A 24,739-nucleotide genomic window follows, 5' to 3' on the forward strand; every position below is an offset into this window, starting at 1 on the left:
TATTATGCTCAACTGCAATGGTACACCTGCTCTGTCTTCTAAGATTGCAAGTTCCTTGGGAAGACAGTGATGGCCTGATTCACCAATTGTCCCTTTAATGGGTCCTAGTGACTCCTGAATAAAGGGCAGAACCACACTGTGCTTATTCCTGACATACCATCCAGTGGTTCTACTCCATGCCCGGCACCACTCAGGCTCCTGACCCACATTATATTCCATCTTCACAACAGCCCTGGGAAGCTGCCCCATTCAATAGGTGAGGAAACTGATGTCAGTGAGGTTAAGTGACTTGCCCAAGGCCATCTCACTCATGCAAGGTAGAGAAGGAATGAGAACCCAGTCTGTCTGACTCCAAAGGGGCTAACCATTAGGCCGCTCTGCAAAACTGTGCCACAGCAAAATGCCATAACACATACCACAGACTGAGCAGCTTAAACAACAGAAATTTATTCTCTCACAGTTTTGGAGACTAGAAGCCCAATATCAAGGTGTCAGCAGGGTTTGTGTCTGGTGACACCTCTCTTTCTGGCTTGCAGATAGCCACCTTCTCACATGGCTTTCCTTCTTGTCACACAGAGAGAGAGAGTTCTCTGGTGTCTCTTCCTCTTATAAGGACACCAATCCCACCAGGTTAGGGCTCTACCTCTTTGACCTCATTTAACCTTAATTACTTTTTTATTTTTTTATTTTAATTTTTTAATGTTTATTTTATTTTTGAGATAGAGACAGAGCATGAGTGAGGGAGGGGAAGAGAGAGAGGGAGACACAGAATCCAAAGCAGGCTTCAGGCTCTGAGCTGTCAGAACAGAGCCTGATGCGGGGCTTGAACTCGTCAACTGAAAGATCATGGCCTGAGCCGAAGTTGAACGCTCAACCGACTGAGCCACCTAGGAGACCCCCTTAATTACTTAAAAAAAAAGATGTTTATTTATTTTTGAGAGAGAGAGAACACGTGCATGAGCAGGGGAAGGGCAGCTCTGCACTAACAGCAGAGGGCCCAACATGAGGCTCAAACTCACAAGCTGTGAGATCATGACCCAAGCTGAAGTCGGATGCTTAACTGACTGAGCCACCCAGGTGCCCCAACTTTGATTACCATTTTAAAGGCTGTATCTCCAAATACAGTTACACTGGGGGATAGAGCTTTGATATATGAATTTAGTCTACAACAGGCTTTAATGTTTACTTTAACCTGTATTGTTGAGAAAACTCAAACATGTTGAATAACTACATTATGGAAAAAAGTATCTTTTTGAAAACAATTAGCAGTGGACCCCGCCCCCCCCAGGCTAATAAAAATCTTTAAACAAATTTTTTAATGTTTATTTATTTTTGAGAGGCAGGGGTATCCGAAGCAGGCTCTGTGCTGACAGCAGAGAGCCTGATGATGGGCTTGAACTCATGAACCATAAGATCATGACCTGAGCCAAAGTCAGATGCTTAACCGACTGAGCCACCCAGGCACCCTGTAAACTCTTTTGATATAATTAAAATAGGACTCGAGTTGAGAGAAATTTGATTTTTGCACTTCAGAAGTATACTCCAGGCTGGGAGTGAGGTGGGGGTTTCTCCAGCAGCAGCTGAGGGGTCCTTCCTCAAAGAATATGGCGAACTCGCTGCTCTGCCAGTTGCTTGCTGTATGACCTTGGCCAGGCTTTCCATTCTCTAGACCTTAGTTTTACCACTAGTCAGATGAACATGGGGCTGTCTGAGACTTCTCAGGACATCAGGGGCAGTGCCCTTTCTGACCCAGTGGTCCTGCCCAGGAGTGGGGAGACACAGCTACAGCTTGTGAGGTGCAAAGACCACACGCGAACTAGCCACCTATTACCCTAGTCAGCTGATACCCACTCCTCCAGTCTTCCTCCAACCTCTTTCAACCTCCTCCTCCTGATTTCTCTGGCTACCTCTTAGAGACAGACCGGCATGGTTCATATCCCAACACTATCACTTACATCTTCGTGGTTAAATAGAATTAACGATACCATTGTCACAGGATTACATAGGGTCATTGGAAGTCATACATAATCCCAAACTTTGATAACAATATTAGGACCACTAGATGTTCTGAATGTGTACAGTGGGTGACAGTGGTCTAGACTAAGGAAACAGCACATGCAAAGGCCCAAAGGGATCCAGGTCATGGTGCATCTGGGAAAGTACTGGGAGCAGGTGGTAAGTGCCAGGGCTGAATCTGCTCTGTCCACTGTGGTGGTCATGAGCCCCAGGTGCTACAAATATGTCTGCGTTGAATCGGGATGTGCTGTAAGTCTAAAGCACATGCCAGATCCAAGGACTCAGTACAAAGAATATAAAATATCTCATTAACAATTTTTACATTTCTTACCTGTTTAAATGATAATATTTTGAATATATTGGGTTAAATAACAACATTCTGGTGCAGCCACTCTGGAAAACAGTACAGAGTTTCCTTAAAAAGTCAAAAATAGAACTACTCTATGACCCAGCAATTGCACTACTAGGTATTTACCCAAAGGATACAAAAATATAGATTTGAAGGGATACATGCACCCTGGTGTTTATAGCAGCATTATCAAAAATAGCCAAACTATGGAAACAGCCCAAATGTCTACCCACCGAAGGATAAATAAAAAGTGGTGTATATATACAATGGAATATTAATCAGCCATCAAAAAGAATGAAATCTTTCCATTTGCAATGATGTGGATGGAGCTAGAGTGCATTATACTAAGCGAAGTAAGTCAGAGAAAAACAAATACCGTATGATTTCACTCACGTGGAATTTAAAACAGATGAACATAAGGGAAGGGAAAAAAAGAGAGAGAGAGGAAAGCAAACCTTAAGAGACTCAACCATAGAGAACAAATTGAGGGTTGATGGAGGGAAGTGGGTGGCAGGATGGGCTAGATAGGTGCTGGGCAATTGTGATGAGTGCCAGGTGTTGTATGTAAGTGATGAATCACTACATTCTATACCTGGAACCAATTTTACCATATATGTTAACTAACTTGAATTCAAATAAAAACTGAAAATAAAAAAATAACAGCATTCATAACATTAATTTCACCTGTTTTTCTTTACATTTTAAAGGTGGCTGCTAGAACACTTTCATTTTTTTTTTTTTTAGAACATTTTCAATTACACATGCGGTTTGAGCTGTATTTCTATTGGATAGTGCTGGCCTTGACCACACACTAAGGATTTACAAATTGTGCATTGTATACAGCCTCCCTTTCTGGCAGCTGAGGGGATAGGATGAGTGCACTGGGCTGTATCACTTGCCCCACCCCTGAGCTGGAGGGGATGGTGCTCACCAAGAACCCCATGTATTGGGGAGGGGTGAGTCCTCAAACAAAAGTTGAAGTCTTTTAAAGAAGGTGATTAGGTCTTGCATTGCCCATGTATTGTTCAACCATTAGATTGTCCCTGATTTTGGCTTTGGGGATCCCATCACAAGGATGCACACACAAGGTAGCTGACTTAAGGATGAACATGTAAATAGATCTTTCTCTTTGCCATCATCACCAGCTTCTTCACCCTCCACCCTATGGGCAAGTGAGGAAACCGAGATCCTGGTGCTGGCACACATTCTGAGCCACCCCAAGGCCCTGGGCAGAGCACAGTTTTCAGTCACATTAATGAAACCCCATCTTCCTTCCAAATGAGGACTATGAATGTTTACATATCTGTGTGCAGAGGGGCTGGGAACTATTCAATGCAGAAGACTGGTTGGAATTATTTTGAAATTCAAAGCACCTCTCTTAGATCGGCCCAGTCTCCAGTGCACAAAGTCATAAACGTTTGTTTGTTGACAAATCAATCATACCTTATCTTCAACCATACTTCATCAGATAGGGAGGGGATACAATGCCCAGGCACTGTGAGACATTCCTGAGAAAAACAAGGTCTTTGGCACCAGCAGTAACCATGCCATCTGTCCCTGCAGAGGGGACAGGCTTCTGTGGGTCTACTGATGGGCCTGCACTGGAGCTTAGACCAGGCCTGCTGCTGGAGCTCCCTTGATGACTCATCTGAGTCTTCATCTATCTGACTATATGCAGGCATAGACCATCTCTAGGTCCACCTCTTCTACTTTGGGAAGAGAAAGACGTGGCAGGTGGGCACAAGGTAACAGGGCACAGTGCCGTTTCAGTGAGGAGGCCAAAAGAGGCCACCTTTCTTGGGAGACATTAGTATGAAGGACCAGGTCTCCAGGGAGTGGGTTGTTCATGGCTTCTGGCCTTTGCAGTAGTTTCTGTCTCATGCTGGGGCACTCCCACATTCTCTCCAGCAAGAGCTCTTCCCGCACCCAGCTGTTATGTATTTCCTATCACGCAGAGCAAGGAGGACTCCCAGGACTCCTCAGATCTCCCTGCTTTCTTCAACTCCTCCTCCATTTCATGAGTCTCCATAGACACTCTTACTTTCTTCACGGCTGAGAGATGCTATTTCTCTTCTCCATTCTTTTCCTGATTCAGCAGCTCTTGCAGTCTTTTCCTGCTGATGGAGGTCATGAAGAAGCTCTATTTTCTGTGATGTGGCTTCTCATTTATTTCCTAGTAGAGCTTTGGCCAAATGGAGGGAACAAAAGTTATGTTCTTTGATTTCTTCTTCCAGCCCATGTGGGGCTCATGCCTCCGTAGTCTGGATTGGACATGGTGCCTCTCTTGTTCATCTCTGGTTAAGGTCAAGTTTGCTGTGAGATGCCCATCGTCTGCCTTTGACTTTCAATCTTGCTTTGATGATCTGCCAGCGGCTTCAGCTGCATGCTACAATTTCATCCTCTTTGTAAGAAAGCTTCTCCGGGATCTCTGAGGTGTCTGGTATGATCTGATTCGTTCACTGGGCCCAGTATGTTGTCAAACTGGTTTTCTGTATCCTGCAGCAACTGTTCCTTGCAGTTCTTCTTTAATTTGGCTTCCATTTGTATAAAATCGTACAGACATACCATTTAAAGAATCAGTTTCCCACTGCCTCTTCCCCAGAGGTGACCATTGTCAAGCCTGCTATTGATTCTTGGGTATTTCCCTCTGTGTCTGGAAAGAACAGGCTCACAGTGCTACTGGAGTTTTTGGGTTCAGGCATCATCGATGACTGACTTCCTGCCATGTAAGAAAGGCCCTAGCTCCATGAGCCTACCCCCCTCCAGGCACTCACAAGTATGCTACTCATGTCTCTGTCCTCCCCAAATTGTTAAACCTAGCTTTGATCAGACCTGCATATAGAGTTTACTTATTTTATCTAAGTAAATGCTACCCTGAACTGAGCTAGCATACTCTAAGCACCGTGCTTTCCTTTGCTAGACTTTGTAATTGTCTTTTCCCCACCTGCTAAGGTTTCTGTGTATTTATCATGCCTTTAGCACCCCCACTTTCTCCCAGACATGTCAGTCTTCTCTCAAAATGTTCTGACTCATCAGGAGGTCAACCAGTTTCATCCTCAGAGGGAAATCTCTCCCAGAGTTGCTGACTTGTGATATCTAGACTATGTCTTGTATTTCTGAGGCACACATCTTGACATCATCTTGGGAGCTCCTTCACAGCCAGTCTGAATATGCCTTTTGTCTCTCCTTTGTACTGAATCCCTACTCCTGGACCTGAGGTCTTTCTCTTGGAGTACTCCCTCATTTTGATCTAGCACATCCTGCAATAGCTTTCTGAGAAGGGGTAACAACTTGCATATCTAAAACACATTTATTCACATGTGTCAGCTGGGCATGGGATTCCGTACTGGACAGAATTTTCCCTGAGAATTGTGAAGATGTTTATTTCATGTTGTCTTCTGGCTTCCAGCATTACTGTTGAGAAATCTGACACCATTCTCATTTTTTTTAGCATAATGCAACACAGTTGTTAATTTAATTTTTAATATTAAATTAAATTAATTTTTATTTTATTTATTTTATTTTATTTTTTAAATTTACATCCAAATTAGTTACCATATAGTGCAACAATGACTTCAGGAATAGATTCCTTAATGTCCCTTACCCATTTAGCTCATCCACCCTCCCACAACCTCTCCAGTAACCCTCTGTTCTCCATATTTAAGAGTCTCTTATGTTTTGTCCCCCTCCCTCTTTTTATATTATTTTTGCCTCCCTTCCCTTGTGCACATCTGTTCTGTGTCTTAAAGTCCTCATGTGAGTGAGGTCATATGATATTTGTCTTTCTCTGACCAAATAATTCTGCTTAGCATAATATCTTCTAGTTCCATCCACATATTTGCAAATGGCAAGATTTCATTCTTTTTTTATTGCAGAGTAATACTCCATTGTACATATATACCACATCTTCTTTATCCATTCATCCATCGATGGACATTTGGGCTCTTTCCATACTTTGGCTATTGTGGATAGTGCTGCTATAAACATTGGGGTGCATGTGTCCCTTTGAAACAGCATACCTGTATCCCTTGGATAAATACCTAGCAGTGCAATTGGTGGGTTGTAGGGTAGTTCTGTTTTTAATTTTTTGAGGAACCTCCATACTGTTGTCCAGCGTGGCTGCACCAGCTTGCATTCCCACCAGCAGTGCAAAAGAGATCCTCTTTCTCCCTATCCTTGCCAACATCTGTTGTTGCCTGACTTGTTAATGTTAGCCATTCTGATGGGTGTGAGGTGGTATCTCATTGTGGTTTTGATTTGTATTTCCCTGATGATAAGTAATGTTGAGCATTTTTTCATGTGTCGGTTGGCCATCTGCATGTCTTCTTGGAGAAGTGTCTATTCATGTCTTTTGCCCATTTCGTCACTGGATTATTTGTTTTTTGGGTGTTGAGTTGGATAAATTCTTTATAGATTTTGGACACTAACCCTTTATCTGATATGTCGTTTGCAAATATCTTCTCCCATTCTGTCAGTTGCCTTTTAGTTTTTCTGATTGTTTCCTTTGCTGTGCAGAAGCTTTTTACTTTGATGAGGTCCCAATAGTTCATTTTTGCTTTTGTTTCCCTTGCCTCTGAAGATGTGTTCAGTAAGAAGTTGCTGCAGCCAAGGTCAAAGAGGTTTGTGCCTTGCTTTCTCCTATAGGATTTTGTTGGTTTCTTGTCTTACATTTAGGTCTTTCATCCATTTTGAGTTTATTTTTGTGTATGGTGTAAGAAAGTTGTCCAGGTTCATTTTTCTGCATGTTGCTGTCCAGTTTTTCCAGCACCACTTGCTGAAGAGACTGTCGTTATTCCATTGGATATTCTTTCCTGCTTTGTCAAAGATTAGTTGGCCATATGTTTGTGGGTCCATTTCTGGGTTCTGTATTCTGTTCCATTGATCTGAGTGTTTGTTTTTGTGCCAACCATTCTCATTTTTGAGCCTTTGTACAAAATCTATTTTTTTCTCTCTGAAAGCTTTCATGATTTTCTCTTCGTCCCAAGTATTTTGAAACTTCATGATCATGAGTGTTGATGTGGATCTATTTTTATTCCTTGTACTATTGACTGAAATTTCTTCCCCAGTTTTTTTTTCTAGAAGGCTTATGGCAATAATATTGTATCTTCAAAAATGTTTGTTACCTTTATACAGGAAGGACGATTTGGCTAGATAAAAAGTTACTAGATTTCTTTTTTCTTTCTTTTCTCATTGTGGTAAAAAAAAAAAAAATGCCTAACGTTAAATTTACCATTTTTAAGCACACAGTTCAGCATCAAGTATATTCACATTGTTGTGCAACAGATCTGAGAACTTTTTTTTTTAATTTTTAAAAAATGTTTATTTATTTTTGAGAGGGAGAGAGAGAGTGTAAGCAGGGGAGGGGCAGAGAGAAAGGGAGACACAGAATCAGAAGCAGGTTCCAGGCTCTGAGCTGTTAGCACAAAGCCAGACACAGGGCTAGAACACATGAACCGCAAGATCATGACCTGAGCTGAGGTCAGCTGCTTAACTGACTGAGCTACCCAGGCAGCCCCAGACCTAAGAACTTTTAATCTTGCAAACTTGGAATTCTGTGCTCACTAAACACTATTTTCCCTCATTCCTCCTCCAGCCCTTGGCAACCACCTTTCTATTTTTTGTTTCTGTGATTTTGATTATTTTAGATACTTCTTTTTTTTCTTAAGGCTTATTTACTTTTGAGAGAGAGAGTGAACAGGGGAGGGGCAGAGAGAAAGGGAGACACAGAATCCAAAGCAGGCTCCAGGCTTTGAGCTGTCAGCACAGAGCCCGATGTGGGGCTTGAACCCACGAACTGTGAGATCATGACCTGAGCCGAAGTCTGACGCTCAACCATCTAAGCCATCCACATGCCCCAACTCTTTTAGATACTTCTTATGAGTGGAATCATGGAGTATTTGTCTTTTTGTGACTAGCTTATCTCACTTGGCATGATGTCCTTGAGGTCCATCCATACTGTACCACATAACAGGATTTCCTTCCATTTTAAGGATATTCCTTTGTATGTATACATCACATTTTGTTTGTTTATTCATATGTTAATGGGCACTTGGATTGCTTTCACCTATGGCTATTGTGAATAATGCTGCAATGAACATAGGAGTGCACATATGTCTTTACGATCCTTCTTTGAATTTCTTTGGATGTATACTCAGAAGTGGGATTGCTGGGTCATATGGTATATACATTTTTACTTTTTTGAGGAATCTCCGTATTATTTTCCCCAGTGGCTGCACCAGTTTACAATCCCACCAGAAGTGTATAACAGTTCCAGTGCCTCTAACACTTGATGTTTTCTGTTCTTTTGGTAGTGGCCATACTAATAGGTAGGTTGCTCTTTTCTTGAGATCTTTTAGTTGTTCAGCTCTCTATAGGATTTGAATTTGTCCTGAATTTTCTCCTTAGAAGTGAACTCATCTTTATTTTCAAAGCTCAAAAACCTTTGCTAGTATATGTCCTGGAGCTGATTTTTCTTTGTCATTATTTCCTGGTACCTGATGTGCTTTCAATCTATAGATGCAAGATTTCTTTAATATCTGGAAAGTTGTCTTGAATTATATCTTTAAATAATCTTCCTGGGTTTATTTCCAGTTATCTTCTTTGGGTGCCCACGTATTTTTGTCCATCTTCCCTATCTATCCTTTTCTTCCTAATCCTCATTTAAAAAATTTCTCTGTCATTCAGCTCGCCCTCTCCTCCTGTCTTCAGTGATCTTTACTATGTTTATAGTGGTGATTGTTTTTCTGTTGTTTCCAATTCTGCTTTCATTCCTGGTCCATGTTATCTCTTCCATTTCTTTCTTGAGCTTTGCCAACTCAATTCTCATCCCTTTCACTTGTCTCAGCATCTAATTTCTGAGCTCTTGCTTCTGATCTACTCTTCAGTACATTTTTGGAAACTATGGTGAAATACTTGGCCACAACTTCCACTGTTCTCTGACAGTTTTGTTGGTTTGTTTGTTATTCCTGGTATTAGTCACTTGCTCCTTTCCTCCTGTTGGATTTCAGTATCTTTGTATGTAGACCTGTGCTGGTTTGGGGATTACTCCTCTTTGAATGGGGTGAGCTTTCTTGGGTCAGAAGGAAGTTCATACGGGTCAATGCCATGTCACAGGCTAGCAGAAACCTATGAGATTTTAGTATTTGCTTCTCCTCACCCAACGGGTTTCGGTCCTATAGGGCTATTCACAGGGCAAAGACTCTTTTTCCACCTCACGGTGGGACTGTTTTCCTGCAAATATGGCTTGTCTGTTTCCTAGAACCAAGGTAGGTCAGGGAATCTTCCATTGCTACCTCCCACTGCCATCCTGGCAAGAGCAAGAGAGAGTGGGAAAGGAGAGAGGGAATAAGAAGGAGAGGGAAAGAGGAGGAGGGGGTATGAAGAGAGCATTGGAAAAGACGGCCCCCGGGAGAGGTAAGTCTTGAGCAGGAAAGGCAACATGGAACAGGTGTTTGACCACTGTCTTCTATCTTCTGTCCAGGGTGACCATGTGTGGCTGAACCCCCTCCCTGCCAACAAGACCAGCGTGGCTATTGGGTGCATCATCAAGGAAACAAAGCCTGGCAAGATCTTGGTTGAAGATGATGAGGGCAAGGTCAGTGTGGCCAGGCTCTTCAGGGAGGCTGGGCCCTCTTAGCCCCACCCCAACCCCACCCCTCTAGGACCCTGAGCCCCTTTCCTCTTCTGTCACTGCTCTCCAACACCAGGGGTTTCAGAGCCCAGATGGGGGGAAACCTACCCAGTAGAACAGACCACAGTGGGGTCCTGTCATGGTGGACATCATGTGTCTGTCTTGGGGAATGTTTCTATAATGAAAGAGCAAGGACTGAGTAGGTAGATGGAAAACTAGGCCAATTAAGGGAAGTAGGAAATAGGGAAGTGAGGAAGGGGCTGTGACAGAGAGGAGAGGGTGGCAGAAAGCTGCTTTGCCAAGTAAAGGAGTGTAAGCCTGGAGACCAGGAGGAGAGAAGGAAAGGTGTTCTTTGAGGAGAGGAGGGCCCCAGAATGTGAGGAGGAAGAAGACGAGGCTCAGCTGGTACTGAACAGAACAGCCCAGGTGAGAGAGAAGTGGAAGCTGGGGTGGCCTGCAGGGTTGCAGCTCAGCCATCTGGGGGTTGGGGGGTAGCTTCAGCCAAGTGTGGTGCCATGAGGAAGGGCATGCAGGGCTAGGGGTCCAGCTCATCTCTTCAGTCCCCCTCGGGCAAACCTCTTTGCTGAGGTGCTGCAGCATCGGGTATGTGGAGACTTGGCCTCCAGGGAGAAGTTTCTAGGCTATGACCTGTAAGCTGCATATTAGGGAAGCCAGTAAAACATGAATGATTATATCTTCCATTTGCAAAGTGATGTTTTACAGTTTACAAAGCACTTTTACTTGCATGCTTTTATTCCAGCCATCTGTGAGGCCCCCAGGTGATCCTGCTCCTGATCTCAATGACAGCCAAATCTGACTTCTGGCTACAAGCTACTCTGACCCTGGTCTGAAATTCACCATTAGCCCTGGCTTCACACTGACGCTTGGCTTCACACTGACACCTGGCTTCACACTGGCACCTGGCTTCACACTGACACCTGGCTTCACACAGACGCCTGGCTTCACACTGACTCCTGGCTTCACACAGACGCCTGGCTTCACACTGACGCCTGGCTTCACACTGACGCTTGGCTTCACACTGACACTTGGCTTCACACTGATGCCTGGCTTCACACTGACGCTTGGCTTCACACTGACCCCTGGCTTCACACTGACCCCTGGCTTCACACTGACGCTTGGCTTCACACTGACCCCTGGCTCTAGACACGTCCTTTCTCCAACTGCAAACTGCCCTGATCCTCCCTCAGGTTTTCCTTGACCTCAGCCAGAGACTCAGGCCACCAGGTCAGCTGATGTGCTGAGAACTTGGAGAAGAGGTGCAGTGGGTTGGCCCATGTGGAGGCCACCCCTCAGGGGAGTCTGTGCCCTTTGTTCCAGGAACACTGGATCCGAGCAGAGGACCTTGATACCCTCAGCCCCATGCACCCCAATTCAATGCAAGGTGTGGACGACATGATCCGCCTGGGGGACCTGAGCGAGGCAGGCATGGTGCACAATCTCCTGATCCGTTACCAGCAGCACAAGATCTATGTGAGTCCCCGTTTCCACCCTCTGCTCAGGGGGCTTGGTCCATGTGCACTGACCTCCTGGCTGGGGAAGAAAAAAAAAACAGGCACCAGAGGTTTGGAGCCAGGCACACCTGGTTCAGTCCCCACCCAGCCCACCCACCCCCACCCTCACTGCGTGAGGTGGGCAAGGAGCTTAACACTTCTCCTTGGCATCATAATACCTTGCAGTCTCAGAAAGCTGACAGGCAGCATGCCAGCACAGTCCCTAGCACACAGTAGGTGCTCAATTAGTGCTGTCCCCCCTTCATCTGTGGCTGAGTGGAAGGCCTGCTCTGATGGCCAAGTGGACCAGAGGCCAGGGGGGTGGACATAGTCTTATGTTCCTTCCTAGGCATTTGGCAGAGACAGGGTCACTAGGCAGCAGACCCCTGCTCTCTTGTGAAGTGAGTCCTGTGATGGTCAGGAGGGCTGTGCAGATTGATGTGGGTCCTTCTCCCAAAACCTGGCAGCGGATGGGAGGCTCACCCCAGCTCTAAGGCTCATATTCCCCTTCCAATGCGATTTTCCCAGGAGACTGAGCATTCAAAACTGGCTCCAGCCCCGCCCTGAGTGGGTGTGGCCTATGAAGTCACTGCCTGCCTGGGCCTCTCCTAGTTCAAGGTGGCTGGTTTGGCTCTGAGCAGCCCTTCAGGGATGAGTGAGCAGGGGACCCTGAAAAGAGGGGAGGGCTGGTCAGGAGAGTGAGGAGGCTCTGCGGTGGAAGGGGGCAATAGAATACACTGAGTGCACACTGGCTGAATGTGATTCAGAGATCCTGGGACTGATAATGCCAACAAGCTAAAGTGAATTACAGTTTATCCTTTCCAAAGAGCTTATGCTTGCATTCTTTTATCTGGCTGTCATAGTCCTTGGAGTCAGAGACATTAAACTCTCCATTCCTAAAATGAAAATTTGGATGTGGATAATCATGTGACTTGATGAGGTGGCTCTCCCTGTCCCATTCCCAGGACTAGTGGGGGCTCCAGATAACCAGGTGGTCCTGAATGGGGTCCTAGGAGGGATCAGTGGAGGCTACGCTTGTTGACCAGCCTCATGTGGTCAGGTGAGAGGCAGGTGAAGACTCACTTCATAAATTCAGCCCACTTTTATTGAGTCTTCTAAACACCAGACAGAATGCTAAACATTTAACAAAGACCTCATCTAATCTTCCTGTGAATGTACTCACCCCCAGCTTTTGTTTGCGGTGAACATCCCCATCTTTCCAGCTGAATGTCTTGTCTCCCTGGCCCAGAATCAGACCCCTCTTCCCCACCAGACTCAGCCAGTCCTGGTAGCCTCAGCAGGCCACACTCAAGGTCAAGGTCAGGGCCAGGCAGCATTGGCCTTCAGAGCAGAGAGCACTAACCACCTGTTCCCTTCCCCAGACATACACAGGCTCCATCCTGGTGGCCGTGAACCCATTCCAGGTGCTGCCCCTCTACACCCTGGAGCAGGTGCAGCTGTATTACAACCACCACATGGGTGAGCTACCACCGCACGTCTTTGCCATCGCCAACAACTGTTATTTCAACATGAAGAGGAATAAGAGGGACCAGTGCTGCATTATCAGGTGGGGGGGGGTCAGGCTCCCCTTGTCCCTGGGGAATCACATGGGCCAGGCACTAGTTTCTAGTAAAGCAAGGAGCATCCCCTCTCCCTAAACCTCTCCAAACCAGCCTGCCTACAAGGCCTGTTTGATTTAGGGGCTCCCATTCAGCTGCACACAGCCTCCTCAAGGGCACACATCTCACCTACACCTGCTCCCTACTGCCCCTCCACCCTGACAGGTCCCTCCAGGGCTTCCTTCCTTCAGAATCAGCTCTTCTACTGCATCAGCAGGACCTGCACTGCCCCAGCCTTCATGAATATTTCCTCAGACAAGGAAGGAGAAATGGGGATGGGCACTTTTAGAAATGGGACCCAGGATGGCTTCTTGCGAACACAGGGGTCAAATAGGTGATGTCTCACACACACACACACACAAATCTCTGGGCAGGCCTCAGGTGAGGACAGGGGTAGCAGCAGCTCCAGTGGGCAGCTCTCAGGTTTCTGGGGCCCAGGAGGGACATGTCCTCCTCCAATCCAGGTCCTGACCCTTCTTCAGAGACCCTCTGCCTGGCCTGGCCTCCCTGCTTCCTGCACAGGCCCTCCTGAGGGAAGGCAGGGAGAGAGGGAAAGGAAGGGGGAGGGGGAATTTGGCTCAGGGCACATTGCTTGGAGCTACAGTAGAGCCATTCATTCATTCATTCATTCATTCGAGGGTCCACTGTGCTCTGGTTGCACACCTGTTCTGTACTAACATGGGGAGACAGCAGCAAATGAAAGGGACTAAAATCCCTACCTTATGGAGTTTACATTCTAGAAGGGGAGACAGACAATAAATAAGCCAATTTGGGGGGTGGGGACAGCAGGTAATGAGAGCTTTGAAGAAAAGCATTGTAGGGAAAGAGGAAAGACAGTGATGGGCTGTTGTTCTAGAGGGAGGGCAGACCAGGCACGGCCTCTCTGAGGACGGATGTTGGAACAGAGACCAGAATGAAGTCCTATAGCAAGAGATGATCACATTTGCTGTTCTCAGCAGCCCTTTGAAGTAGATCTTCTTATTCCCATTTTACTGTTGTGTGGGAAACCTCCCACCAGAGAGGCTGAGATCCTTTCCCAGAGACACACAGCTGCTAAGTAGGGAATTCTAACCCAGGACACTGGAAAAGAAGACAGAGAGGTATCCTGGGGTGATTCCCACTTTTCCAGAAGTGAATGGAATTATGTGCCAATGAGGGCTGGTACTTTGTCTCCCTCTGGGGCTCTGCCTGTCTGCTCCGTGTGCTCCCCATCTGCCCCCTCCCCCCCAGGACTAGGCAGACCAGCCTCACTGCAAGAGTCTGCCCATGCTGCCCAAGAGCTGGGCCCCACGCTGGCCGGGAAGCTCACCAGGCCAGCCTCCACTTCCAGGACAGCAGTGCCTCAAGAAGAGGGTAGAGTACCCCGATCTGTGGCTTTTTGTACGAACAGAACCTCACTCTGAGCCAAACTTCCTTCTCCTCTTGCCCTCCCCTCCCTCAAGGCCATGAGAAAATCATCCCAGCTCTCCCCTCAGCATCCCATCTCTGCCTTGGAGGTTTGTTTGGGGAGCTGGTGTTTGCGGTGAGCAGCAGAGGTCTGCTGATCAGACTGACTCAGCAGGCAGTGATTGTGACATTTTGATCAAAACTTTTTTTTAATTAATATTTTCAGAGGAAACAATATTTGTCTGAGATTTGTTTCAAAATAGGACAGGGTGGAAAACAAAATTGGCCAGGAGTCGAAGCTGGGAATCGGACTGTGGGAGTTCCTCATGCAAACTGTAAAGTGCAGGAGTCTCCTGGGGAACTTGTGAAAGCCTGGATTCTGAGGGGACCTGGGTGGGCCTGGGAGTCTGCACTTATGATCGGGTGACAAGAAGTGCTTTCATTAGCAAGACACTATTCAGCCCCCACTTTTTTTTTTAAGTTTTTCTTTAATGTTTATTCATTTTTGAGAGAGAGAGAGAGAGCAAGCAGGGGAGGGGCGGAAAGAGAGGGAGACACAGAACTTGAAACAGGCTCCAGGCTTTGAGCTGTCAGCACAGGGCCCGATGAGGGGCTCAAACTCACGAACCACAAGATCATGACCTGAGCTGAAGTCAGACGCTTAACTGACTAAGCGATCCAGGCTCCCCAAGCCTCCATTTGTAATGTTTGACATTTTCCATAATAAAAAGTAATTGATACAAAAGTGATATTCAAGCCTCCATAACAGTAATTAACTATTAACCTGAGTGTGCTATGTGCCAGATTTGAGTATATTTTTAACTTAATTCAACTCCTTAAGAAACTTTTAAAAACAAGTTTTCATATCTCACCATTATGAAATGAATATATATTCACTATGAAAATTTTACAAAATTTCAGAAAAATATTGTTGGAAAAAAATTGCTAGATACTTCTGGAAGAGATGGCTTCCCCTACCCCCTTGGTTACAATTATACTGAAGACAGTGGACATTTGTCACTTTACTGTACCTACTGGCATTGCCCACATTTACTGAAAGCCCCATATAGACTTGGTCCTAGTGTTCTCTAACTGGAGAGACCATAACTAATCGCCCCCACTTTATAGTACTTCTGATTTTCCACAATTGTTCTTTTTTAATTTTTTTTTTTTTTTAAGTAATGTCTACACCCAATGTGGGGCTTGAACCTACAACTCCGAGTCACAAGCTCCACTGACTGAGCCAGCCAGGTGTGCCGGATTTTCTGCAATTGTGATGATAAATGAATAATACTTTAGTGAGCAGAGAGCTTTGTGAAGAAAGCTTTTTCTGATTTTAGGATTGCTTTCTTAGGCTCAAGGCAGGGTAATTCTGAAGGTTTTTGATACCTATGCTGCATTGCTTTTCAAAAGGACTGATGCAGTCTCCCATCTGGCCAACATAAACTCACTGCTCACGCAGAGGATATTACAACAAGACATTGTGCCATCTGGTCCCGTTCATTCATCAGTAGTTACTGAGCACTGGGCCGATGACACTGGAATGAACCAGATACAACCATGCCTGCAAGGAGCTCCCATCCAAGCAGGGCAGAAAAGACGAACTCGCCAATAACCAATACAAAGTAGACAGCTGAGACCCACAGGGCAAATGTGGTGGGATTTGTGCACAGGGGTTTGGGGGGGAGGGCATCTTTGTTCAGACCGGAAAGCAGTCCTGTGGTGGGTCTGCAGAATAGTTGGGGGTACTGAAGAAACTGCTGGTTTATTGACTGATGCCCTGTGTGCCCTCTTCGCAGTGGTGAGTCTGGGGCAGGTAAGACGGAGACCACCAAGCTCATCCTGCAGTTCCTGGCCACTGTCAGCGGCCAGCATTCATGGATTGAACAGCAGGTCCTGGAGGCCAACCCCATTCTGGAAGGTAAGTGGGCACCCTCACAACTGGCCCTCCTCCCCAGACCCTGTAGGCTGGAAGCTTCCTGCCAGGAGGTGTCCATGGGGAAGGACAGGATGGGCCATACCCTTTCCATGACTCAGGTTCTCTCAGGACAGGAAAGACCAGCATGAAGTAGATGGTAGTGTGGGGGCTCCCGGGAAGCCAGAATGGGAAAGACTGATGACCTTGTAAACAAGCTTTCTTTAAGCGTATTTTTCACGGGATTGAAACAAGTATTCCTTTTAAATAAAGACTGTGGGATGAAATCAGTTTGGCAAATGCTGGGTGTGTCCACTTGAGCCACCGAGGAAGCAGTTGCTAAGCCTGTGTCAAGACTGTCTGTAAGGGGTCTATGAGGGGTGACCCTGCAAGATGAAGGGGAAGGTGGCAGGAACAGACAGGAAATGTCACCCAACTGGGATGCCCATAGGACACTCAGGAAAGGGAAGGCAGAATTGGCAGGATGAGGTTCACACGGCACGCAGATCTGCCCAGGTCTTGGCCAGCCTAAGGCGGAGCCCAGAGCAAAGTGCCTATATGAGTGCCCTGCATTGGGCACTGTGCCAGGCCTCAGCATCCCCTCACTCAGTCTCTGGTGGGGGTTGCCCAGAGATGTGGACCTCAACCCCCCAGTACCCAGCCACGGTCAGTGGGTTCTCTCCTGTTTCTTTGTAACAGAGGGAAGTTTTACATACAAAGTTCATCTACAGTTTTATGAGTTTTGACAAACTCAGTCAGAATGCCCATCATAGTCCTGATATGGAATGTTCCTATCACCCCAAAACTTCCCTCATGGCCTCTCTTCCCAACGCCAGTCTTTGGCAACCACCGATTTCTCTTTTCTCCCCTGTAGAGCTAACCCTTGAATAATGACGGTTTGACATGCACAAGTCCGCTGTGGATACATGTGGATTTTTTTTTTTATAAATACAGTACAATGCTATAAATATATTTTCTCTTCCTTATGATTTCAATAACATTTTCTTTTCTCTAGCTTAACTTTATTGTGAGAATACAGTATATAATACATATAACTTACAAAGTATGTGTTCATCGACTGTATTATCGGTAAGGCTTCCAGTCAACAATAGGCTATCGGTAGTTAAGTTTTGCAGGAGTCAAAAGTCATACATAGATTTTAAACTGCACGGGGAGTCAGCACTTTATCTTTTCCATAAAGTTATATAAATGAGATCAAATGGTTTTCAGCGTTTTGGGGCTGGCTACTTTTTTTTTTTTAACTTTTATTTGTATTTGAGAGACAGAGCATGAATGGGGGAGGAGCAGAGAGAGAGAGGGAGACACAAAATCCAACGCAGGCTCCAGGTTCTGAGCTGTCAGCACAGAGCCTGATGCGGGGCTCAAACCCACGAACTGTGAGATCATGATGTGAGCCGAAGTTGGATGCTCAACTGACTTGAGTCACCCAGGTGACTCACATCATGGCTAATGATGTAGAGCATCTTTTCATGGGCTTATTTCCTATCTGCGTATCTTCTCTGTATGTGTTCAAATCTTTTGCCCATTTTTAAATTGTTTCCTTATTAATGAATTGGGAGCTCTCTATATATTCTGGATTCAAACCCCTTATAAGATATGCATTTTGCAGATATTTTGCCCCAGTCTGTAGTCTGTTCCTCCGTCTGACAGTGTCTTTCAGAGACCAGATGTTTTAGATTTCGATGAAGTTCCATTTATCTTTGTTTCTCTCCTTGACTATGCTTTCGGTGTTGTGTTTAAGCAATCTTTGCCCAACCCAGAGATTTTCTTCTACATTTCCTTCTAGATGTGGTGCAGTTTTAGGTTTTACATTTAGATCTGTATCTATTTTGTGTTCATTTTCTCTATAGTGCAAGGTCTGAGTCGAGTTTCTGCTTTTTTCTTTTTTTTCCTTCCCTTTCGTTTCTTGTTTTCTTTCATAAGGATATCCAAGAATTTCAGGCCCATTTGCCAAGAAGACTATTCTTTTTCCATTCAGTGGCCTTTGCACCTTTGTCCAAACTCAGTTGATCATACATGTGTGAGTCTGTTTCTGGATTCTCTGTTCTGTTCTATTGCTCTCTCTGACTACTCTTTCACCAATACCACACTGTCTTGAGTTCTGAGCTTAGTCAGTTTTTCAATCAGGTAGCACACATCCTCCAGTGTTGGTGGCCACATTTACTTTTCTATATACATTGTAGAATCAGCTTGCCAATTTCTACCAAAAAGGGCTGACATCAGGTTTTCTCGAAGAGAGATTGGCCACTGGGTTGAACCACACAAAGTAGGTTTCTGAAGCATAGTTAGTCCTTATCAGAGCCTCTGCTATCTGTCGGGATTCCTCAAGGGGGAGAGACCAAGGACTCTTTTTCCTTCTTCTCTTGGGACTAATGATGGATGGTGGTATTTTCAAACTGCAACCCAACCCACCAATGAGTCTTGAAATTAGTCTTTTAGGACAAATTATAAATTAAAAAAAAAAATTTTTAATGTTTATTATTTTGAGAGAGAGAGAGAGAGAAAGGAGGAGAGGAGAGGAGAGGAGAGGAGAGGAGAGGAGAGACAGAGCACAAGCAGGGGATGGGCAGAGAGAGGGAGACACAGAATCCGAAGCAGGCTCCAGGCTCCGAGCTGTCAGCACAGAACCTGACTCAGGGCTCAAATTCACAGACCATGAGATCATGACCTGAGCCAAAGTCGGATGCTCAACCAGCTGAGCCACCCAGGCACCCCGGTCTTTTAGGACAAATTAAATAGCATAGAAGAGAAAATACCCCAGTGCACAGCTCTTGATCAGAACCAGTACTGAATATTTTCTTTTAATTACATGTATAGGTGGGGGTGTGTATTCACTGAGACTCATTGCAAAGGGTCTTTCTTATTGTGGGTCATGTCCGAGAAGCTCACAGAAACAGCTCTATAAAAACGCACCTTCAGTCATGCTGCAATCCAAATGCCTTCTGGTGTGACCCCCCATCTGAGCCTTGTCCCTGCCAGCTTGCCCTACCAGCCCCTGCCCTTCAGCCTGAGCAATCTTTCCAAAATGCAAATCTGTTCCCATACTCCCTCAGAAGGTTTCCTGCCTCCCCCATCACCCACAGACTAATTCCAAACATCTTAGCCTGGCATTCAAGGCTCTATGCTACTAACTGGTTCCGTCTGTCTTCCACTGCTTTCCTCTATATTTTATGCTCCAGCCAAATTTCCCGCTCTGTGAGCACACCCCATGCTTACCGACACTTGCACCTTTACTTGCACTTTGTCTTCCCCTCAGCACACTTTTGGCTGCCACCACCCTCCAGTGCAATGCTACCCAATCCTTCAACTCTGGGCTTAAGAAGCTTTCCCAGATGATCCCACTAAAAGTAAATTTCCCCCTCTCTGCTCCCATCATGGGCATCACCCTCTGACCTTCAGCCTTCGGAAATGCCAAGACAATCCGAAATGATAACTCAAGCCGCTTTGGGAAGTATATCGACATCCACTTCAATCCTAGCGGGGTCATCGAGGGTGCACGCATCGAGCAGTTTCTCCTGGAGAAGTCCCGGGTCTGCCGGCAGGTGAGGACTCCCTCTGCTGCACTGGTCCTGGGGAACCTCCGCCCACCCCAGGGCTGGGAGTCGGGATGAAGAGGCTTTTATGACAGGTTCCCTTCCATCACTCTCACGCCTCTCCAGGGACACCCCCCTTCCCGCCCCTGCCACAGACCTTCAGAGGTCTTAGTTTGTTGCCACTGTACTTACCCTGAGATGGGCCAAGGACCCCTAGAATTGGGTAATGATGGTCCTTTCCCAGTATTCAAGAAGAAGAAATCATAGGATTTTCTGTTTTGAATTTTCCATCCACATCATGTTCTACATTGTTTGGTGCTTACTACTTACCTCTCCTAGAATTAATTCTAAGGCCAGGCCAGTCCTGAGCTAAGGATCTGGATCCTGGCATCACTCCCTGGCTTGCAACTTAGGAAAGCTGACCTCGGGGCTGGGAGGAGCAGTGGAGATGCAGGGAAGCCCCTGGGAGCCAGGAGTTTGTGAAGAGTGGCCTTTAGCCCAGGGCTGTGGGCAAGAGCTGACCTTGGAAGCCCAAGATGGGGACATCTGCCAAACCCAACGTCCCTCAGGTCAATGCCAGAGCCACATCTGGTTGACAGACCTTGGAGCAGAAGCTGGGACAGGGCTGGAGGCGGCTGGGTGGCCTGGGGGTGGGGGATGCTTACAGGCTCTCTGGACCGCCTTCCCCACCAGGCCCCCGAGGAGCGGAACTACCACATCTTCTACTGCATGCTCCAGGGGATGAGCGCTGAGGAGAAGCAGCTGCTGAGCCTGGGGACGCCCTCCGAGTACCACTACCTGACGATGGTGAGGCCCACCCCCCTCTCACCCCGCCCCTGCCCTCCCTGCCCACCTCTCCCACCCCAAACCTGACAGCACTGCCCCACCCAGCCTCCCAAGAGCAAAAGCAAGAAGAAGAAGGAAGGCTGGTTCCTGCTACACCTGGGGTTTGCAGCCACAGAAAAGCCCTGCGGCGGGGATTGAGGGCTCCCTTTTTCCATCCTCCACTCCAGCCTTCTGTTTTTGTGCCTGTCAAGGCCTCCCTTTTGCTCGTGTGTTTCCTCATTTTCTGTTGAACTCCTAGTCCCTCTCCACGAACCTCAGCTCTCTCTGGTTCCAGAGGTCAGAGGCCCTGGTGGTGACGGAGAGTCGTAGCCGCACCTCTCCTTCCTCGATTTCATCCACCCATTTCCAGTCGTCCATCCTTGTAGGTGCCTGAGAACTTGAACTCCAGCAAAGCAGGGAGTTGCTCTTGCTTTGGGCTGCACCCCCACGCCTGGAACAGTGCGGCGCATGCAGCCATCCGGCCCGTTTGTTGAGAAGGGGATGGCAGAGTTCTGCCTCTTGAATCTCCTCTGCCTAGCCCCTCTCTCCTACGTTCACTGCCTGAAGGCCTTCCTCATTTCTTTCCCAGATCACGGTGGTAGTTTCCTCCAGCATCCTCCCGTCACCAGACTTGACCTCTAATCTATCAACCTTTCTGCAGACCTTCCTTCCACGGTGCAAGTCTGACAGATCCTGTCTCTGACTGCCATTCTGCAGGGGCCTCCCTGTGGCTCCTTGGCGTGGTTTCCAAGCACCTCCAGATCCCCATCATCCCTCCACTTCTCCCCATATGACCCCCGCTTCCTTGCCAGCCCCGCCGCTGCCTCCGCAGCCTAGCTCTGGCTATTCTCTGCCTACACTGCCCTCTCCCTGTGGTGCTATGAAGTACAGCGTGTACTTTCGCCAGGAAGCTTTTCCCCACTTCCCCATAGGGTTGTCCTAGCCCTCTTTGGTCTCAGCAGCACCTGTAACAGCGTATGACACCATCATTTGCTTCCTGCCTCCCTTATTGGATGCACGGCGTCCCACACAGGGCTAGGCCTCTCCATTTGTGAATTCCCACCAAGTAGCACAGGGCCTGGTACATGGGGAGCTTTGGAAGGTGTTTGTTAAAGCATTGAACTCGCAGGATTCCCCAGGGATGGGTGACAAGTAGGGACTCAAAGAAGATCAACGGTTTGGCTGAGGCCACACAGCTTCCAACTGCCATTGCTGGCTGCTGTGTCTATGTTACCATGATTCTGCCTCTGGAAATAATTCTGTGTATTTTTGAGCTGGAGCCTCTCCAGCTGGCCTCTCAGAGTCCACCTAGAGCCTGTGAAGTGTCACTTCTTAGGGGCCTTTGGCTGAGTCCCTGACACATCTCTGCCTTACTAGCCCTGTGATGGAGGAGGTGGGGTGTGGGGTGGCCCCCAGAATGTTGAGGTGCCCAATCTTACAGGGAAACTGCACCTCCTGTGAGGGTCTCAACGACGCCAAGGACTATGCCCACGTGCGCTCTGCCATGAAGATTCTCATGTTCTCTGACTCGGAGAACTGGGACCTCAGCAAGCTGCTGGCAGCCATTCTCCACCTGGGCAACGTGGAGTTCATGGGTAATGCTGTGTCCGCTCAAACTGTACCCCCTGGGGAGGAAGACTGGAGGGACTGGAACAGGAGGAGGAAGAAGTCTCTGGGAGTTCTCACATAGTCTAACCCTGTTCTGGGAAAATGCATTGAAAATTGTAGCTATGATTTTGGAGGTCTCACGGTGTGACAGGGAAGATGTCAAAGCTTAGGGCCCCCTGAAGATGAAAACTCTGATCAGTCCCCCAGTTTTAGCTGGGACCCTACAGGGCTACCCCCTGAGGATAAGGGTGAACCAGAGTAAACAGAGTCATGCATGAATGTACAAGTCCATTTGTAGGCATCTGGGTGGTCTGGGCATTAGGGTGACCTGGCCCGTTAGTGCCTCCAAGCATCTGATGGATCCTTCCTTCTCGGGAGGAAACTGGCACCAATTTTGATTACAAATTATTACTTTAAACAATTTTTCAAACACAGCATCTCACATGCAGCTGGGGATAGATAGGAGTGAGGAAACAAGATATTGTGAGTGAGAATCAGCAGAGATAACAGACAATAGAAATAGAGCCACAAAGACTTCAGATGTTTGGGGTTATTGGACACAAACCATAAAGCAGCTATGCTTGCTCTGTTCAAGAAAAGAAAAAGCCAAGCTTGAAAATTTAGACATGAAACTGGAAATAGAAAATGTGACATTATATATTTTAAAAGGAACTTTGTAGAAATTGTAAAATTAAAAAAAAAAGACCAAAATGCAGAACTCAATGGATGGTTTTAACAGCCAGTTTTATATACATGGAGAGGGGGTGTGTGAGCTAGAGGAGAAGCTGGAACACAGCATGGAGATACAGAAGGATGGAAAATATATAAGAGAGAGTAGGAGATGTGAAGGACACAGTGAGAAGTTATAACACACCTTTAATTGGTGTACTAAAGGAAAAGAGAGAAAGAATGGGGCAGAGGCAACATTGGAAGGAACTATGGTTGGTTCTAGAATTCATGAAGGACACCAATTCACAGAACAGTGAGGAAAGGACAGACTTTTCAATAAACTGTTGGATGTCCATGTGGAAAACATGAACTTGGACCCCTCTCTCACACCATATAAGGAAATCTACTCCAGGAGAGTTGTTGTTCTGCCCGTGTGATCTATCCACCACACTGGCACTTCTGCTGGTGACAGGTGGGTGCTGACACACATACAGGGGGCATCTGGACCTGGGAGAGTATTACAAATGTGGTGTCGAGGACATGGGACCAGGCACAAAAGAATGCAGGTCTTATAGATCAGATGTTCGATTAGATCACACTTAACAAAATTTAAACACAGGTGAGATTAAATGCTGTTAAGGACTCATATTTAGGTAGTAAAAGGATAATGGAAAGCAAGGAAGTGGTTTCCATTAGTGAGTGGGGAGGAACGTGGTCTTAGCAAGAAAGGACCATGAGAGCTTCGGATGTTGTCCAGGCTTTGTATCTTGGCAGTAGTAGTGGATACACAGTGTTGACTTAATCATTATTTATTATAACATGCCTTGGGGTTCTATACACTTTTTTATGTGAATGCTTTATTTTATAATTTTTTAAAGTTTAAAAAAGAGAAAATATATACATACAGAAACGACACTTCCTCCCCCCCGCACCCCCAGCAGCCCTGATGTGGAGGTTGCCTCAGAGAAGGGGACTGAGGCTAGGAGGGGCCGGTCAGGAAACCTCTGCAAGGGGACTGGACCTGGCTTTTATAGTGACGCTCTGTGGATGTCCGCTTATTTGACTGAATGAATAAATGATGCCTGGATCTCCATGGACAGCAGAGTGGATTGAAGGGGGCTGATGGCTCATCTTTCTCTTTAGTAGACCCCATCCTGCCCACACCAGCACCAGCCTTCTCCCTCCAAATAAGCCCTCTTTTCTTCAAACTTCACTTTGACCCAGAGCTACGACCTCACTGAGTGGAGGGGGAAGTAGTCTGTTACACTCCTTCACAGCTAAGGGGCTGGTAATCACCAGGGACATTGGCTCCCACAGAGAGGGCCTGGGAGAGGTGGTGCCCCACATCCAGGAACAGTTGCCCCTAATAGGTGGATCTGTGGCTGCCCAGGCCAGGCCCTACTGGGACCCCTGATCCATCACTTCGGCTGCCTTGCCAGTCCGGGTTACTGCTTCTCTCCACAGCCGCAGTCTTCGAGAACCTGGACTCCTCTGATGTGATGGAGACGCCTGCCTTTCCCATCGTGCTGAAGTTGCTGGAGGTAGGCTGGCCATTGTGTCTGCCAGCTTCCATTTCTGTGAGGGGCCCCAGGGGTCTGGGCTCACAGCCACCTGACTCCTGATTGTCATAACCCTCCCCAGGCTCCCACTCCTTCCC

General features: G+C 46.8%; 1 protein-coding gene across 1 annotated transcript in view; it reads left to right on the plus strand.

The window, feature by feature from the left end:
- Positions 1 to 24,739, plus strand: part of MYO7B (myosin VIIB) — a 90,297-nt gene that overhangs the window by 10,788 nt on the left and 54,770 nt on the right. The window contains exons 3-10 of the mRNA XM_019469461.2: positions 9,846 to 9,959; positions 11,334 to 11,486; positions 12,889 to 13,073; positions 16,311 to 16,432; positions 19,847 to 19,989; positions 20,674 to 20,787; positions 22,247 to 22,400; positions 24,547 to 24,623. Of these exons, the coding sequence (XP_019325006.1) occupies positions 9,846 to 9,959; positions 11,334 to 11,486; positions 12,889 to 13,073; positions 16,311 to 16,432; positions 19,847 to 19,989; positions 20,674 to 20,787; positions 22,247 to 22,400; positions 24,547 to 24,623 (1,062 nt within the window). The remainder of the gene's footprint in view (positions 1 to 9,845; positions 9,960 to 11,333; positions 11,487 to 12,888; positions 13,074 to 16,310; positions 16,433 to 19,846; positions 19,990 to 20,673; positions 20,788 to 22,246; positions 22,401 to 24,546; positions 24,624 to 24,739) is intronic.

The sequence above is a fragment of the Panthera pardus genome, unplaced genomic scaffold (genome assembly GCF_024362965.1).
Source record: "Panthera pardus isolate Hobbes unplaced genomic scaffold, ASM2436296v1 HiC_scaffold_10, whole genome shotgun sequence".
Lineage (NCBI taxonomy): Eukaryota > Metazoa > Chordata > Mammalia > Carnivora > Felidae > Panthera > Panthera pardus.